The 15,690-nt window shown below is 61.8% G+C and overlaps 2 protein-coding genes across 2 annotated transcripts; one reads left to right on the forward strand and one right to left on the reverse strand.

Moving 5' to 3' along the window:
• Nucleotides 1-5,757, forward strand: CHPF2 (chondroitin polymerizing factor 2). Its single transcript, XM_047095504.1, has 4 exons — nt 1-1,793; nt 2,229-2,793; nt 3,402-3,584; nt 4,294-5,757. Exons 1-4 carry the CDS (start codon nt 1,507-1,509, stop codon nt 5,599-5,601), a joined length of 2,343 nt encoding a protein of 780 aa, XP_046951460.1. The 5' UTR covers nt 1-1,506; the 3' UTR covers nt 5,602-5,757.
• Nucleotides 5,758-5,821: 64 nt separating this feature from the next.
• SMARCD3 (SWI/SNF related, matrix associated, actin dependent regulator of chromatin, subfamily d, member 3) lies at nt 5,822-15,175 on the reverse strand. Its single transcript, XM_047095505.1, has 13 exons — nt 15,098-15,175; nt 11,950-12,161; nt 10,172-10,214; nt 9,220-9,342; nt 8,977-9,099; nt 8,630-8,725; nt 8,356-8,457; nt 7,966-8,127; nt 7,174-7,271; nt 6,892-7,027; nt 6,494-6,616; nt 6,273-6,374; nt 5,822-6,072 (listed from the first exon to the last, which is right to left on the reverse strand). Exons 1-13 carry the CDS (start codon nt 15,173-15,175, stop codon nt 6,019-6,021), a joined length of 1,452 nt encoding a protein of 483 aa, XP_046951461.1. The 3' UTR covers nt 5,822-6,018.
• Between the last annotated feature and the right edge of the window lie 515 nt (nt 15,176-15,690).

Raw genomic sequence — 15,690 nt, forward strand, 5'->3', positions numbered from 1 at the left:
GGGCTGTGAGGTGGCAGCGGCTGCAGCGGCGGAGCCGGCGCCTCGGTTGGGCACTGGGGTTTGTTCCCCCTTCCCCGCCCTTCCCCCTGAGGGGGCCACAGGGCGCCGCTTCCGAGGACAGGAGCAGGTCCCACTCCCGCGCCCTCGTCCCTGCTCCCCCCAGGACGGTCCTGGCCGCGTGGACCACACCTGGGCCGCCTTTACCGGTCCGCCGCCTCCCCCCCCCGCCCTGCTGCAGGGCCTCCCCCGGCGGGCCTCGGGGTGTGCCTGCTCTCCGTCCGCTGGCGCAGGCAGGGCCTTTGCCCCGCCGACGGGCCTGGTAACGGGGTCTTTGCCCTCCGGTCCCAGCCGCGAACCTGCATTGCCTCCGCCGGAACAAACCCAGCCGAGTCCCCCAGCCCCTCCTCGACAGTTCCGTGACGCAGCCGGTTTTATTTCTGTTTGGAGACTAACAGCTAAAACTCGCTTTGGGCCTTCTTTCCAGGGCTGGAGCTGGTCTCTGATCGCTGAGAAGCAGATAGAGCAGGGGGTCTGGTCCTTGGCAGAGGTCACTTCCCAAGCCAGCCGAGCCTCCGTTTGCTTTTGCAGGAGCCGTGTGTTGTCTCTAGCTTCTCGTCTCCCCACTTTGGTTTGGCTTGGGGCCCTGGGGCCCTGGTAAAACCAGACATCGAATTGCTCTTACACAGCCAGAGTCACCGTCATTTGCTCGTCGTCTCTTCACAGAGGAAGGTGGGCAGCACCAGCCTCTCAGCAGCTGGGATTCAGAGAAGGATGCCCTGCAAAATGGCTCCATCAGCCATTGTGCTCCTCTGAGAGGCTCTCGGTGCTGATTCACCGTATCTGTCCACCTCACTTGGGTGGGCAGAACTGTGCACCATGCCAGTGGCTCCTGACCACTCCCAACTGGGAGGAGGGGTTCCTCTAGCTGTGTGTTTCCGTAACACTCAGGAGTAGGGTAGGGAGAGGCCCTTAACCCTTCCCTTGGGCTCGCCTTCAATAGCTAGTCGGCACCCCCTTTGGTACATTGAGTGAGCAACGTGCCCCCAGCCAGCGGCCCTTTGACAAAGGCCTACCGACGCAGGCTGTTGGAGTTGGGGCTGTTATTTTGATGGAGCATGCCCTTGGCCCCAGCCCCTTCTTTACTCGCTTCTGCTGTCTCCACTTAGATCCAGTCTACAGATGCACGTAGTCCTTCTTTCTGGGTTAGATTTGGCAGGATTGAGTTTTGTTTCCTCGTCATTCTGGAAGACAGACCATAAGCACATTAGTGGGTGAAATCGACTCTAATACTTACTGCCATTTAGACGAAGGGTTAAATCCGGCACCTTGAGGACTGAAGCCCAGGCATATGCTTCCTGGGGATGCTGGGCCTGGCAGCAGGCCTGGCAACCTTGCTGTGTCGTTGACCTCATTGACCCCAGGCTTCCTGGATAAAACCATAGGCCTACTACTGGCCCGACACCCATCAACCTACTGATTGATCCTTGAGGCGGTCCCCTCCGGGGCATGCACGTGGCAGGGCCTGCCACCATGCGCCTGAGTTCCCTGTTGGCTCTGCTGCGACCAGCGCTGCCCCTCATCCTCGGGCTGTCTCTGGGGTGCAGCCTGAGCCTCTTGCGGGTTTCCTGGATCCAGGGTGAGGGAGAAGATCCCTGTGTAGAGGCCGTGGGGGAACCAGGAGTGCCACATAATCCAGACTCCAGAACTGGACTCGACCAAAGTGATGAAGACTTCAAACCCCGGATTGTCCCTTACTACAGGGATCCCAACAAGCCCTACAAGAAGGTGCTCAGGTGAGAGCTATGTGTGTACGTAGCCCCCAGACCCCACTTGAGCGCTGCTCTAAGTCCTTGTCTCTGCCTTCGCTGGTTAATCACTGTTAGGCTCCCAGAGCAATTGTTTGCCTTATTACCCGTCATGATTTGTTTCTATTTTTCCCTTCTCAGGTCTAAGAAGGTCTCACTCATTGGTGTTAAGTTAGTGTTGGATGTGTTTTAAACGGGGCAGGAGTCACGTCTAGCCATCTAATCCATCCTTAGACCCGTCCCCAAATGAATTCCAGTGTCAGCGGACGCTCACTGTAGTAGCTCATTAATGTTAGCGAGGAGGTGTCTCTCTCCTCTTTTCTCAACCCCAACCCACTCATTACTAGAGGGATGTGTATGCTGGGCAGACTGGGCTCCTAAAGATATAAGGAGTTGACCCCTGGCATGCTGGTCCCTCCGCAGGACTCGGTACATCCAGACGGAGCTGGGCTCTCGGGAGCGGTTGCTGGTGGCTGTCCTGACTTCCCGGGCCACCCTGTCCACTCTGGCCGTGGCCGTCAACCGCACGGTGGCCCACCACTTCCCTCGATTATTGTACTTCACGGGGCAGCGGGGGGCCCGGACTCCTGCGGGCATGCAGGTGGTATCTCACGGGGACGAACGGCCGGCCTGGCTCATGTCAGAGACCCTGCGCCACCTTCACACACACTTTGGGGCCGACTACGACTGGTTCTTCATCATGCAGGATGACACGTATGTCCAGGCCCCCCGCCTGGCAGCCCTTGCTGGCCACCTCAGCATCAACCAAGACCTGTACTTGGGCCGAGCGGAGGAGTTTATCGGCGCCGGCGAGCAGGCTCGGTACTGCCATGGGGGCTTTGGCTACCTGTTGTCACGGAGTCTCCTGCTCCGATTGCGGCCACATCTGGATGGCTGCCGAGGAGACATTCTCAGTGCCCGTCCCGATGAGTGGCTCGGCCGCTGCCTCATCGACTCTCTAGGCATCGGCTGTGTCTCGCAGCACCAGGTGACAGCCCTTTCGAGTCAATCTTGGCCCCTGACAGTTGGTAGTGGCTGAGCGATTGGTCTCCGGGGTGGCTGCGGCTGGCTCCTTCCCAGCAGCACCTTGGGGTTTTGTCCTTCCTAGCCGCCGACCCTGGCTAGAACCCCGGGGCCATCAAAGGTGGCATCTTGCCGGGGACCCTCCGAGCAAGGTAGAAAGGTGCCCCTGCTCACCAGCTCCTCCCATCGCCCCCCCCCCCGCCCTTCGCCCCCCCCCCCCGCCCTTCGCCCCCTCCTCTGACACATGCACAATCGTAAACGATCTGGGAATGTCCTAGAGATGGCCACTGTCACGGGGAGTACAGTAAACCAGAGTAGTGGGAGTCCTTGCTGGCTCATGCCTTTCGTTCCCTGGAAGCAGTGGGGTCCTTCTTTAATTGCCTACCTAACATTCTTTTTTCCCGAATCCAGTAGCAAGACTAAGGCCAAGTTTCAGGGAACACCGGAATGAGCTCCTGCTCTCCTCCGTCGTGATGGCGGCGGTAAAAAGCATGAATGCTGAGTTCGGTTAAGCGTGGTTGGGACGGGCAGCCCTCCGTGTGTGGCACTGATTGGTCTGATTGGTCCCTTTAGGGGCAGCAGTATCGTTCCTTTGAGCTGGCCAAAAATAGGGACCCTGAGAAGGAGGGGAGCTCGGCTTTCCTGAGTGCCTTCGCAGTGCACCCTGTCTCCGAGGGAACCCTCATGTACAGGCTCCATAAACGCTTCAGCGCTCTGGAGCTGGAGCGGGCGTACAGCGAAATAGAGCAACTGCAGGTGAGCCCGGGCCCACGGCTGGAGGTCAGGGGGGGCTTCAGACGTCCAGGGTCACAGTGAGCGGGCAGCTGAGTGAGAGGGGAGGCTGGCGGGGTGGAAGCGTGAAACAACTCCAAGGAGAAGGGACCCTCGGGGACCCAGGTCACTCGTGAGATAAGCCCCTGGTTCGACTTGGATGTGGTTAAAAGTGTTTGCAGGCGAACTATGAGGAGCAGGGCTCAGTATAGCACTTAGACACGATCACTTCAGCTTCTCTCCAGTTGTGCCTCTCCACCGGAGGAGCGGAAGCCCAGGAAGCCCTAAATCTCTAGCACTGTCCTTCAAAAGCCCAAGGGTAGATGTGGAAGAACCCTCCAGTTGATCGTGGGGAGTGGGGGGTGTCAGAGGTGGCATACAGGTGAAAGCCAAGGTTCCATTACGAAGAGGACGTACTCTGGGCCTGGAGAGAAAGGCTGCGAGCTTTGATCTCTGCAAAAGCACATTTCCCACCGCTTCCTTCTCACAGCAGCTGTGTAAGGTGCGTTATGATCCCTATGCTTTCTGCGTTTCACAGACAAGGACGGAAAGAACGAGGAATTGAGCGGTTAGCCAAGGGGGCACCTCACTAAGTGTTGACAGAGTCAGGACAGAGCTCCAAAGCCAGGACGCTGGAACCTGGCTGGGTTCTGACGACCTAGAGGGCACTAACTGTGCATCCCTCCCACCCTAGGCTCAGATCCAGAACCTGACCGTGCTGACCCCCGAGGGCGAGGCAGGGCTGAGCTGGCCCATCGGGCTCCCGGCCCCTTTCACCCCACACTCTCGATTTGAGGTGCTGGGCTGGGACTACTTCACGGAGCAGCATACCTTCTCCTGCGCAGATGGGTCCCCCAAGTGCCCGCTGCAGGGGGCGAGCAGGGCGGACGTGGGTGACGCCGTGGAGACGGCCCTGGAGCAGCTGAATCGGCGCTATCAGCCCCGCCTGCGCTTCCAGAAGCAGCGGCTGCTCAACGGGTACCGGCGCTTCGACCCGGCGCGGGGCATGGAGTACACCCTGGACCTGCTGCTGGAGGCCGTGACGCAGCGCGGGCACCGGCGGGCCCTGGCCCGCAGGGTCAGCCTGCTGCGGCCCCTGAGCCGGGTGGAAATCCTGCCCATGCCCTACGTCACCGAGGCCACCCGCGTGCAGCTGGTGCTGCCACTCCCGGTGGCCGAAGCCGCCGCCGCCCTCGCTTTCCTCGAGGCCTTTGCAGCCAGTGTTCTGGAGCCGCGAGAGCACGCGCTGCTCACCCTGTTGCTGGTCTACGGACCTCGGGACGGTGGCCGGGGGGCCCCGGACCCATTTCTCGGGGTGAAGGCCGCGGCGGCCGAGTTAGAGCGGCGGCACCCCGGGACGAGGCTGGCCTGGCTCGCCGTGCGCGCGGAGGCCCCTTCCCAGGTGCGGCTCATGGACGTGGTCTCTAAGAAGCACCCCGTGGACACGCTTTTCTTCCTCACCACCGTGTGGACCAGGCCGGGGCCCGAAGTCCTCAACCGCTGCCGCATGAATGCTATCTCCGGCTGGCAGGCCTTCTTCCCAGTGCATTTCCAGGAGTTCAACCCTGCCCTGGCACCACAGAGATCTCCCGCGGGGCCCCCGGGGGCTGGCCCCGACCCCCCGTCCCCTCCCGGTGCCGACCCTTCCCGGGGGGCTCCCGTAGGAGGCAGGTTTGACCGGCAGGCTTCCGCGGAGGGTTGCTTCTACAACGCCGACTACCTGGCGGCCCGAGCCCGCCTGGCCGGGGAACTGGCAGGCCAGGAAGAGGAGGAAGCCCTGGAGGGGCTGGAGGTGATGGATGTTTTCCTCCGGTTCTCAGGGCTCCACCTCTTCCGGGCCGTGGAGCCAGGGCTGGTGCAGAAGTTCTCCCTGCGAGACTGCAGCCCCCGGCTCAGCGAGGAGCTCTATCACCGCTGCCGCCTCAGCAACCTGGAGGGGCTGGGGGGCCGCGCCCAGCTCGCCATGGCTCTGTTCGAGCAGGAGCAGGCCAACAGCACCTAGCGCGCCCCGGGCCCGGCCCCTCCGTGGAGTTCCCCTCTCTGCCGCAGCCCCGGGAAGGGCAAGGCAAGATGGACGGACAGATGGAGAGCTTGTTGCTGTATTTTTTTTTTTTTTTAATAAGAAAACGTTATTAAAAGTGTCTTCTGCCAAACTGTTTTTAGGTCTAGGGGAAATGGAGTCAGGAGGAGAATCTGAGGGAGGGGGTGGGGAGGCTTCCCAGAGGGACCCGCCGCCTTCCCCCTCGTCCTTCCTCCCCGGTTGCCAATGACACACGAGGCTGCTCTCAGATGCATGAGCTTTAATCATTCCCCTGCCTCACCCGGAAGGCGTCAGAGGGGCGATGGCAGAGCCCGGGGGCGGGGCAGACCCGGCCCAGAGGCCCTCTGCGGTGCTCCTGGTGCTCCTCCGCAGGGGCTCCTAGGTGGTGCGCACGACCAGCGACTGCTCGAGCTCCTGCCGGCGCTGCTGGATCTTTAGAGAAATAAGAGTACTGGCGGGTTACGCTGTTGCTGGTGAGTGACAGGACAGTCCCAGCCACCCAGCCACCCTGGAAGAGCCTCTGGGAGCAGGGAGGGCTCCTCTGTGGTGAGGGGGTTGGTAGAAGTGGCTGAGAAGCGGGACTTCTCTTGCAGTGAGAGGGGGCGGCCTGAGGGACACGGGCCCCTCCACACCTTGCAGTAGAAATAGCGGCTGACGGCTTCCTGGGACCAGGGCTGGTGGTAAAACTCAGCCCGGCGCTCCTCCTCAGGGTTGCCTGCCACGTCCGTCATCACCTGGGAGGAAGCGACGGGGTCAGCCCTGAGCCCGGACCCCCTCCGGCCCGCGTGTGACAACATTTATTGTCTTCCCAATATGCTTGTCTTCCATCCAGTGCTCCCTGAGTCCCCTTCACCTTGAGGTCCCGGCTCTGGGAGCGGAGCAGGTCTTGGATGTAGCCTTTGGGGTCTCTGGAGAAGCTTAGCATGAAGTCCCTCTGGATCTTGAGCTGGTTTATGGACTCAATCGTCTCATGGATCTGCAGGTAGAAAGACAGACGCTTTCACCTGGCCATGGGGTTGTGGGGGAGGCGGGAAGGGGGGGGATTTGCTGCGTCCCTTTGAAGGACAGTCCCTCAGGTCCCTGACGCCTCTGCAGCCCCAGAGAATGGGGGATGGGCAGAGCTCCGAGTAGCGAGGGGAGGGCCACGTGCCCCCCCCCCCCATCTCTCCATGGGCCTATGCTCTCGTCTGTTGTCTGTATTTTGTCATTTCCGGGTTAATGTCCCACTCCAGCTCTGGGCTCGGGCCCCACCTTACTGTCCAGAGCGCTGATCTCCTGCTGGTTGGCCGTGGACAGAAGGAAGCTGCTCATCTGTCCCTTCAGGGGCTCCTCCACCTCCACATCAATGTCATAGCACGCCGTCTTCTTCTGGTCCGACGGGTCCACGCTGCCAGGGAAGTCCAGGCCTTGGTGTCCGTGCTGCTGCCACAGAGGCCAGGGGCCCCAGGGGCAGACTGGTGGGGGGTGGGGGTGGGGAGAGGGAGGGCAGGACGGCAATGACTCCCTGGGCTGAGGAGCAAGCTGGGGCCTCACCTGATGACGTGGTTGATGACAATTGGGTCAGGGGGCAACAGCAGAGCTGTGAGGCGCTGGGGAATCTCAGAAAACTTCAGCCGGGGGCAATCAAAAATCTGAAGTAGGAGAGAGAGGGAGAGAGAGAGAGACACCACTCTCGTCTGCTTGAAAAGAGCAGAACTACAGTCCTAGAGCCTTCCATTCTGGGAAGGCGACGCCATGAGCCAGTCTAACTCCTCTCCTGGGGCCGGGACTAAGGTGTCTGGGGGTGGAGTGCGGACACAGAGGTGGGTGGGGGCCGTGCAGTGGTCGGAAGCATGGGCCCTGGGCCGGGGGCCGTGGTGCAAATCCTGCCTCTTCCCATTAACAGTGCAACCTTGAGCCCGTCCCCTAAATTCGGGGGCCTCGGTGTCTTCATCTCTAAAGCGGGTATGGTCATGGTACCTGTCTGCCAGGGCGGCTGTGAGGACCAAATGTGATCCACGTTAAGTGCCCGCGAGCATGCCTGGCACATGGCGAGTGCTCAATAAACACCAACTGTTACTTTGCTCCTCGAGTTTATCTGCTGTGTTTATTCAAAAAGTATTATTAACAATAATCTCTGCTTTGGTAGAGCCTGGATCCGGGACTAGAGCCCAGGGCCCCTAACTCCAAGTGCCAAGACCATCACGTTCCCCAAACTGTTGGCCTCTTAACGTTCCTGGCTTGGTTAAATCTACAAGTGTGTGCGGGCGTTGCCTTAGTAAAGGCACTTCCCCTACTGGTGCCTCTGCCTGCTCCCCACACCCCTGCGGTCAGGAGAGAGGGTACCTGCTGGAAATACTTGTCCCCATTGATGTATTCCTTGTCATGTGAGTCCTGCAGCCTGTTGGTTTTCACATACTGCCACAGGGCCTGCACGATGGCGGAGCGGCTCTGTGTGTGCAACCCCAGCAGCCGGGCCAAGCGGGGATCCAGTTTGAATTGGGGAGGCTGAGAAAAGATGGCCGTGAAAATTAAATGAGAGAGAGGGAGTGGAAAGAGCTCAAGGCCAGGCAGCCTGGGGCCGGCGGGGACGTGGTGATTGGGCCCTAGGAAGGATGTTTCTGGAGAAGGTGAGGCAAGGAAGAGAACGGGGTCTCCCAGGGAACGCTCCGAAGACAAAGGGCGTGGGGGGCCCGAGGGCCTCATGGCAGGGGGGGTAGGGGTGGGGGCAGAGACCTGGTAGTCCAGCATGAGAAGCAGCGTGCATCGTACGCTCAGGTCCCCCGGCCTCTTCACCTGGAAGCCGTCCGTCTCCTGGGTCGTGGGTGTGCGGTGCCACTGCCCGGGGCGGAGGCGGGGAGAGGGGGGAGAGCTGGGTCACCTCTGAGGCCCGTCTGGGCTGGGGGGGCCAGGGGTCCCAGGGTGGTCCCTGGCCCACATCTGTGCGGCCGGTGAGACCGTTGTCTGTGGAAAGGTGGCAGTTCCAGGGCAAAAGAGGTCTGGGTCTTACCTCAACTAGGTGGTTGTCAGGGCCATAAAGGTCTTTGTCCAGCTCAATGACCAAACTCTTGAAGAAGGAAGAGAACTTCCGCTTCTGCTTGCTGGGCTGTGGGAGAGGAACAGGGACCGTGGGGGCAGGACAGGGACTGTGGGGGCAGGATGCGTTGGGAGCGGGTGGGGCTGGTCGGGTAGGGTGGCATGGTTAGAAGCAGGCCTCTGCCCCCAGAATGGCTCTTTAGGCCACCCACCCCTGGCCAGGGCTGACTCCCTAACCCATAGTGCCCACAGCTCGTTCTGTCCTCAGCTCGGCCCCATACCCACCCCAGGACACCTGGAGAGACCTGGGCCAGGACGTACGTCATCCAGGAGCTTCCCCTCCACCCGCAGCTCCCAGGAGGCGATGCTGCCATCGGAATCTTCAGCATCGGGCTTCGCAGGGTTAAAAGTATTGGAGATATAAAGACGCAGCTTCCGCTTTTGCTGTAGAAATAAAGAGTGTAGTACAGAGCAAACGCCGCGGGTTCCCACTCCCGGGGCAGTCCCGCTCTCCGTTCTTACAACAGGGCCTAAAGCCCTCTTCCTGCCCCCAAATCAAGACACCTTCATCGGCCTCTTCAGAGCCTCTTGGATGTCCACCCGCTTCCGCATGATGGTTTGATCTAGTTTCCTCTCAAATGCCAGGAGGTCCATATAAGCCTGGGACTCGGGGACCAGCTCCCGGATCTGGAAGAGAAGGAGCGAGGGGCTCAGCCAACCTTGGAGGCTGACCGTGCTTGTCACGCGGTACGAAGAGCAAAGAGCGTCGAGGAGAGCTGGCCAGGCTCAGGGCACGGAACTTTGAGAGTGCAAACGGGGACTTCTCCCCGGGACTGCACATCCAGCAGAAAGGACCTGGACATCTAAGCATAAAAAACGGCTTCTCCCTCTAGAGAGGTCCCTGCATTTCTTCACTAGGGGAGGCCAGAGCGGCCACGGGGCCCAGCCACTAGGGCCTCACCTCCTCATCCTTTCCCTTGTCACATGGCCTCTGGGCCTTCCTTGGGTGTCTGCAAAGTGGCTAGGACCCTGGGGTCCTTGGGACAGAGGACGTGGCTGCTTGCCTCTGCCCTGGTGCCTCACCTTGTCACTCCACCTGGCGTCTCAACCATAACCCCCCACACCTAGCTTGGCTTGGGTTCACTTCTGATGCTTCCGCTCCCTCCACTCCTCTGCCAGCCTTTGGTCCCCTAGCTCTTGTGCCCTCTTTGTCCCACACCTTTATGTCCGCGGACCCGCTGGAATTCAGTCCACTGCGCCCCGGGGCCCAGGACGCTGCCCCCCCTCCCCCCATGGCTCCGCCCCTTCCCTCCGCCCCACCCCCTCCCTCTGGCCAGGGAGCCCCACTTCTTAATGAGCTTTTTAAACAAACAGTGGAAGTGACTGGGCCGCTGCAGCTCTGCTCCTGAGGGGGGAGGGGAAGCAGCCCAGGGTGGGGAGGGGGGCGGTGGGGGGAGAGGAGGCAGAGCAGCAAAGGGCGGGGGGTGGGCTGGGGGCTGCTGTGAAAGGCACTCACCCTTTGAGGGAGGATTTTGTCAGCCATCTTCCTCCTCTTGGCACTGTACATTTTTTAAAGAAAAAACCAGGTTACCATGGCGACAGATCTGGGAGTAACGAGGCCACCTGCTAAATTATCCCGACATCTCCACCCGCCTAGCTGGGGTTCCCACAGCCCGCTTGTCCGCCCGCCCAAGGGGCGACGGCAGTGGGTCTGGCATGGCGCTAAGTCCTCTTGCGGGGAGCAGACGCGGTCCCGTCCCTTCTCTAGCCTGGGAGCCCCTTTCCACCCCACCACACCCCCGCAGGCCAGAGAAATCTAGACTTAGGAGGGGTGGGGGTGGGGGAGCTGCAAAAGTGTTTGAGAAAAGCTAGAGAGGGGGAGGACAGAGGAGAGGGAGGAGGGATTCTGAGGACTTTCCCTTTCTGTGAAGCAGGGGTGCACAGTCCAAGGTGGCCTGAGCTCGGAGGGAGGGGACCCCCGACGCGCTACCGCATCCCTGAAACAGGAGGTGAAGGCTGAGCTGGGGTGGGGGGGGGGACCTGTACCCCTGGCACCCTGGGCTTGGAAGGGGCTTGACGGGCAGGGAGTGCTCATGCCCTTGGATCACCTGCCAACAGGCTCCAGAAACAGCCCCATAGGGATCCAGAGAGAGAGAGTGCTCTCTTGTGGGGCACGACTGCGGGCTGAACCTGGGGTGGCAGCGGGGACACGGACTCTTCCTGACCCGCTAGCTGCTTCTGATTCCCAAGAGCACCCCAGGAAATCCTTGGCGAGTTGAGATTAGAACTCAGCCCGGAGGACGGCTCCGTACTGCCCTTGCGTGGGGTTCATCACTGCCTCCTCCTGTCCAAAAACCTCTTCTAAGGCCAGGTAAGCACCTTTCACAAAAGGCCTGATTTGTTTTGAAGAAACGGTCTACGTGAAATTCTCCGTTCATACAAGACAAACCAGGAACGCGCGTACTGTGTAAGAGCGTGATTCACGTTGCAAAAGAATTCACCATGGGATTCCTATAAATGGTGAATTTTCCTTGATGTGTAAAAAATATTTAATAATGAGGTAAGATCCGTATTACTCCTTTTATAGGACTCCATCTGGTGTGCAAAGGGAAGCATGTGTGTTTGGTTAAATAGTGAAACCCAGAGGGGCATCTCTCTTGCCAGACACCAGCAGGGGCTTTTGGGGTGACACCAGCTGGCTCAGACGGGGAAATGGGCTGGCCCCTGGCGATGAAGAGGCAGACCTGGTCCAGACGACGGATCGGGGCGCCTCTTTAGCCTCTGAGGCCCTAAGAATCACCTGAGAGCAGGACTGTGGGAAGACCACCCACCCACAGGACAAATCCCCAGGCTCCACCCCCCTGGCCAGAGAGTCGCGTTCAGAATATCTGGAGTGGGGCTTTTTAAACAGTCCAGCCAGGGGACCGAGGAAGGTGCCCTGGACAGCCACACTTGGAGGAACACAGTCCCTGAAGCTCAGCCCTCAGTCCTGCCGCCAGCCCCACCCCCACCCCGGAGACAGAAGCATCTCCCAGAACCTGGGGACGAGGGGTGGAGAGAGGGACCGAGCAGGTGACACGGCCGAGGGCGCGACGGCCGCGGCCTCCGCGCCTGCGGTGGGCACACAAAGGAACCAGACCAGTGCCCCCTCAGCCCACCTCCCCCAGAGGGCATCCCACCGAGGACGGCCCGTCCCTCGCTGCCCGTTCTTCCTCGCTCCTTCCAGTCTCGCGCCTCACCCACCCCGTCCCTGGGGTCCCGTGGCCCGCCCCCTCCGCGCTGGGCCCCACTCACCTGCGGCTCCGCGCGGGGGCGGTGGGCACCGGCTGGCCCTGGCTCTGGGCCTGGCTCTGGCCGGGCGGGGGCGCTGCTCGCTTGCGGGCGGGCTCCATGCCCGCGGGGGCCAGGCCGGGTCGCACGGCGGGGCTGCCCATGTACGGGGAGCCCGGGGGGCCCATGGGCGCCCCCTGGTGGGGCATCCGGGCTCCAGACGGCATCCCGGGGCGCTGGGGGTGGGGTGGGGACGGAGGTGAAGCAGAAACGGGCGCCCGCCGCTCGGACCAGGGCCCCGGTTCCAGGCGCGGTGAGCCGCGTCTCTCCCACCCCGAGCCCCCCGGCCGGTGACCCTGATGCCGCCAGCGTGAGCGAGGGGTGGGAGGGGCAGGGGCGCCGCCACCGCGCGGCTCGGCGGAGGGGGCTTTGCGTCTCGCTGCAGGAAGCTAACTGAAGCCAGGCAACGGCACCGGGCATCGCCAGCCTCGGATTTGCGGAAGGTGCCGCGAAAATGAATATTAATGGCGCCTCTCAACCTTCTCAGCGGATGTTCACATCCACGCGCTCCTCTGCAAGACAGACCGAGGGGGGTCCTTCCATCCCCACTTGACGGATGAGGCAACCGTGGCTCAAGGAGAAAAGCGACCTAGCCAAGGTCACGCAGCTCCTCCCGGCAAAGGCGGCGCTGAACTGCCGGTTCCCGCGGGGGGCCGGGGCGGCTCGCTCTCCGCAGCCTCGTCTGGGTTCGAGGCCCGGCTCCCTGCTGGGACCTCTGGCCCCCCCCTTTCCACTCTGCTTCTCCGTCCACCCCCTGGGCTGTCCTGCCTCGCGCTCGCCCTCCCTCCCCATCGAAGCCAGCTCTTCTCTCTGGGCCCCTGCTTTTGGCCCCTCAGCCCCAACCCACACCCCCTTTGGCTGGTTCCAAGCCTCCACACCCAGGGGCTTGGAAGGCTTAGCCACCCCCACCCCCACCCCCCATAATTTGCTCCCAAGGTGAAGGCTGGAGGCCACCGGAGGCAGTGAGGTCACACCCTGCCAGGAGAGGACAGGGGGCAGCTGGGCTGGAGGTGGGCTGCCCAGAGGGCTTGGATAGCTCAAAGGCACTGGCATTTCCTCTTACACCCATCTCCCCCTTCCTGTCCGCCTGGATTCCCAGAGATGTTTCCATCCTATAGAACTCCTCTGCTTCTCCCCCTACCCCAGTGAGGTAGGAAGGAGTCAGGGCTCCAAGGAAGCCACGGAGAGCAAGATGAGGCAGGTGTATTCCCCTGCCACCTCAGATGGGATGTAGATGAGATCCAAGTTCATTAAGTGAAGTGTTTTACAGACTTTTTAAATCCCACTTGTCCGGATTCCAGAAGAGGGATTGGGGAAGGCCAGAGGGGCTGTCAAATGGCGGGTGGGCGTGATGGGGACAAAGCGAGCAGGAAGACGAGGGAACTAGGGATGCGGCCCCTGTGCCCGTTACCATCTACTTGCCACGCACTTTGCCCCCTGGAGTGCAGATGCCCCCCCCCACCCCCCCGCCTCCAGGCACAAGGAGGAGCCCTAGGCCCGAGCTGGGTGAATTCCTTCTAACTGCCAACTCTCCCTTCTGTCCCTCTTGCCCTGCGCCGTGCCCTGCTCCGTGTCTAACCCTAACGCCCGGCCAGCCAGCTGTCCCTGTCCGTCTCTCCCACAGTGAAAACTGCCTGTCCATGTGTCTGCCTCCCCCACCCCACCTGACCCTGTCACTCACATCTCCAGAGTGGGTGGCCCAGAATGGAGCCTAGGCCCAGCCCCACCAGCACAGATGAACTACAGGGAGCGCAGCGGAGGGACTCACAGCCACCCAAGAACTGAAGCTCTAAGTTGGCCAAATAAAAAAATCCACATGTATATCCCCTCTCTCTCCTGGATGGGCCTTTTTTAAAGGGTCTCCCCCAAGCAGCAAGACTAGACTGGCACTCAGCTGAGAGACACAGGCCCCCCTGGGAAGTTGCCCCAGGGATCTCTGGGACTGGAGGACAGGCGGCCCCAGCGAAACCCCCTTCACCCAATCAGCTGCTCTCCCATTCTTCAAGGCCAGCGATACTTGCTGATCTGCTGAAGAGGCCCCGAGAGGGAAACTTCCAGAGCCCCCAGAGGGCTGCACTAGCTACCAGGGCCACCCAACAAAGGGCCAAGACCCTAGGGACTCTGGCCCTCCTCACTGAGAATGTGCCTTCTTTCGGGTCACAACCAAATTTGGCCATAGGCAACCTGACTGACTCCTCTGTACCCAACTCCAACCCAACCCCGGTAGCCATCCCAAGTCTTACAGCCCCCGCCTCTCCCATTCCACCGCCCTCCACATGGCTCCCAACCTGGCTCCTGCTGCCTCAGCCTGAGGTCCCATCCCTCAGGTCACCCTGGGCTCCCTCAGGTTCCCTGTGTGCCTTCCAAGTCGGCTGGTGGCAGGACCGTGCTGGCCCGCCCCTTTGGTCTCTAGGCCTCACATCCCTGACTCCAGCCCTTCCTTCACACCTTTGAGGCATTAAGGACATGAGCTTCTGGTGGCTGAGTCTGCCAAGGGGGTCCTCAGACCCCTTAACTTGGGGTCTGTCCCTAGAGAGGGTCTCTCTCTGACCCCCGTGGGCAGAGGCCACCAGCAAAGCCCCAGAGCCCTCCTGCCAGGATGCAGAGGTTGTTCAGCTAGAGAGCTTCCCGCTCACGGTGCCTCCAGGGTCACCTGCTCCTTGCTCTCGGAGACACAGAGAGACACTGTCCCAACGGATGGGCAGACAACCCAGCCTACCCGATGCCATGTCCCCCACCCCCACCGCGGGGGGGAGGGCAGGGGAACACCTGGGCCCACCAGGCAGAGAACAGAAGACAACACGTCTGGTACGGAGGGGACCCCCCCCCACTTGGGGGGGGGGGGACAGTCCCCAAGTCCCACCCCCAGCCCCTGACAAGGACCCATGCAAACGCCTCCCGTCCCCGCCCGGGCACCCATCCCCGGCCCGCCGCCTGACGACGTGTTCGAGTGCCAGGGCGCCGGCACAGTCCCGGGGCTGGGCCGCGGGGCCGCGGCGCCCCTGCCGGAGGGGTGGGAGAGCGGGAGCCCCCTCCCGGCCCCTCCCGATCATCCCTCCATTCAGCCCGAGCCAGCTCGCTCACCCTCCCCCGCTAACTTTCCCCCACTCACCACCCCATGGACCAGAAACTCAAAAAGTTTGCTTTTCGTGGCTTTGCGCGCCCCTCCGGCAACTTCGTCCGCGGCCATCGGGGTGGGCTCAGCGGCTCCTCTCACTCTCTCTCTCTCTTCCTCTTTCTTTCCCTTTTCTGCCTTTTTTTTTCCTCCAACTCTCCCCTCTGAGTCCTGCTGGGCTCTCTCACACTTCTACTCGAGCGGAGTGGGGAGGGGGCCCCTTCAGGGCTGCCCTGACGGCCCACGGCCCACGCCGCCGCCGCCCGCCCGCCGCCGCCGCCGCCGCCGCCGCGGCTGCCGCATTCCTGCACTGATAAGACAGAAATAGTCCGGCGGCCCGGGGTCTGCCTGTTGACTCGGCGGGGACAGAAACGCCTGCCTTTCCAACCCTCGCTGTCCAAACAGCGCAGATAAGCGGCGAGGCACGCCGGCAAGCCCGGCTCGCGGGCGCTGGGCAGCGGCACTGCAGCCCGAGGCCGCCCGAGGGCCCGCGGGGAGGCGGCGCGGGGAGGGGACGCGAGGGGAGGTGGCGGGGGGCTCGCCGGCCACCCGGGCTCTCGCCACAAATAGTTTCTCGGTTAGGGAATTCG

This window comes from Lynx rufus, unplaced genomic scaffold (genome assembly GCF_022079265.1).
Source record: "Lynx rufus isolate CCGP_SWC_20201006 ecotype Redwood Valley unplaced genomic scaffold, mLynRuf1.p SCAF_4, whole genome shotgun sequence".
Lineage (NCBI taxonomy): Eukaryota > Metazoa > Chordata > Mammalia > Carnivora > Felidae > Lynx > Lynx rufus.

Bases quoted from the DNA above. Each gene is read 5' to 3' on its own strand.
- CHPF2 (XM_047095504.1), top strand. From the start codon at position 1,507: ATGCACGTGGCAGGGCCTGCCACCATGCGCCTGAGTTCCCTGTTGGCT. The intron at 1,794-2,228 runs GTGAGAGCTATG...GTCCCTCCGCAG, and splicing joins CCCTACAAGAAGGTGCTCAG to GACTCGGTACATCCAGACGG. The intron at 3,585-4,293 runs GTGAGCCCGGGC...CTCCCACCCTAG, and splicing joins GCGAAATAGAGCAACTGCAG to GCTCAGATCCAGAACCTGAC.
- SMARCD3 (XM_047095505.1), bottom strand. From the start codon at position 15,175: ATGGCCGCGGACGAAGTTGCCGGAGGGGCGCGCAAAGCCACGAAAAGC. The intron at 10,215-11,949 runs GTGAGTGGGGCC...AAAAATGTACAG, and splicing joins GCCCCCGCGCGGAGCCGCAG to TGCCAAGAGGAGGAAGATGG. The intron at 8,128-8,355 runs GTCTCTGCCCCC...ATCTTTTCTCAG, and splicing joins TTCTCATGCTGGACTACCAG to CCTCCCCAATTCAAACTGGA.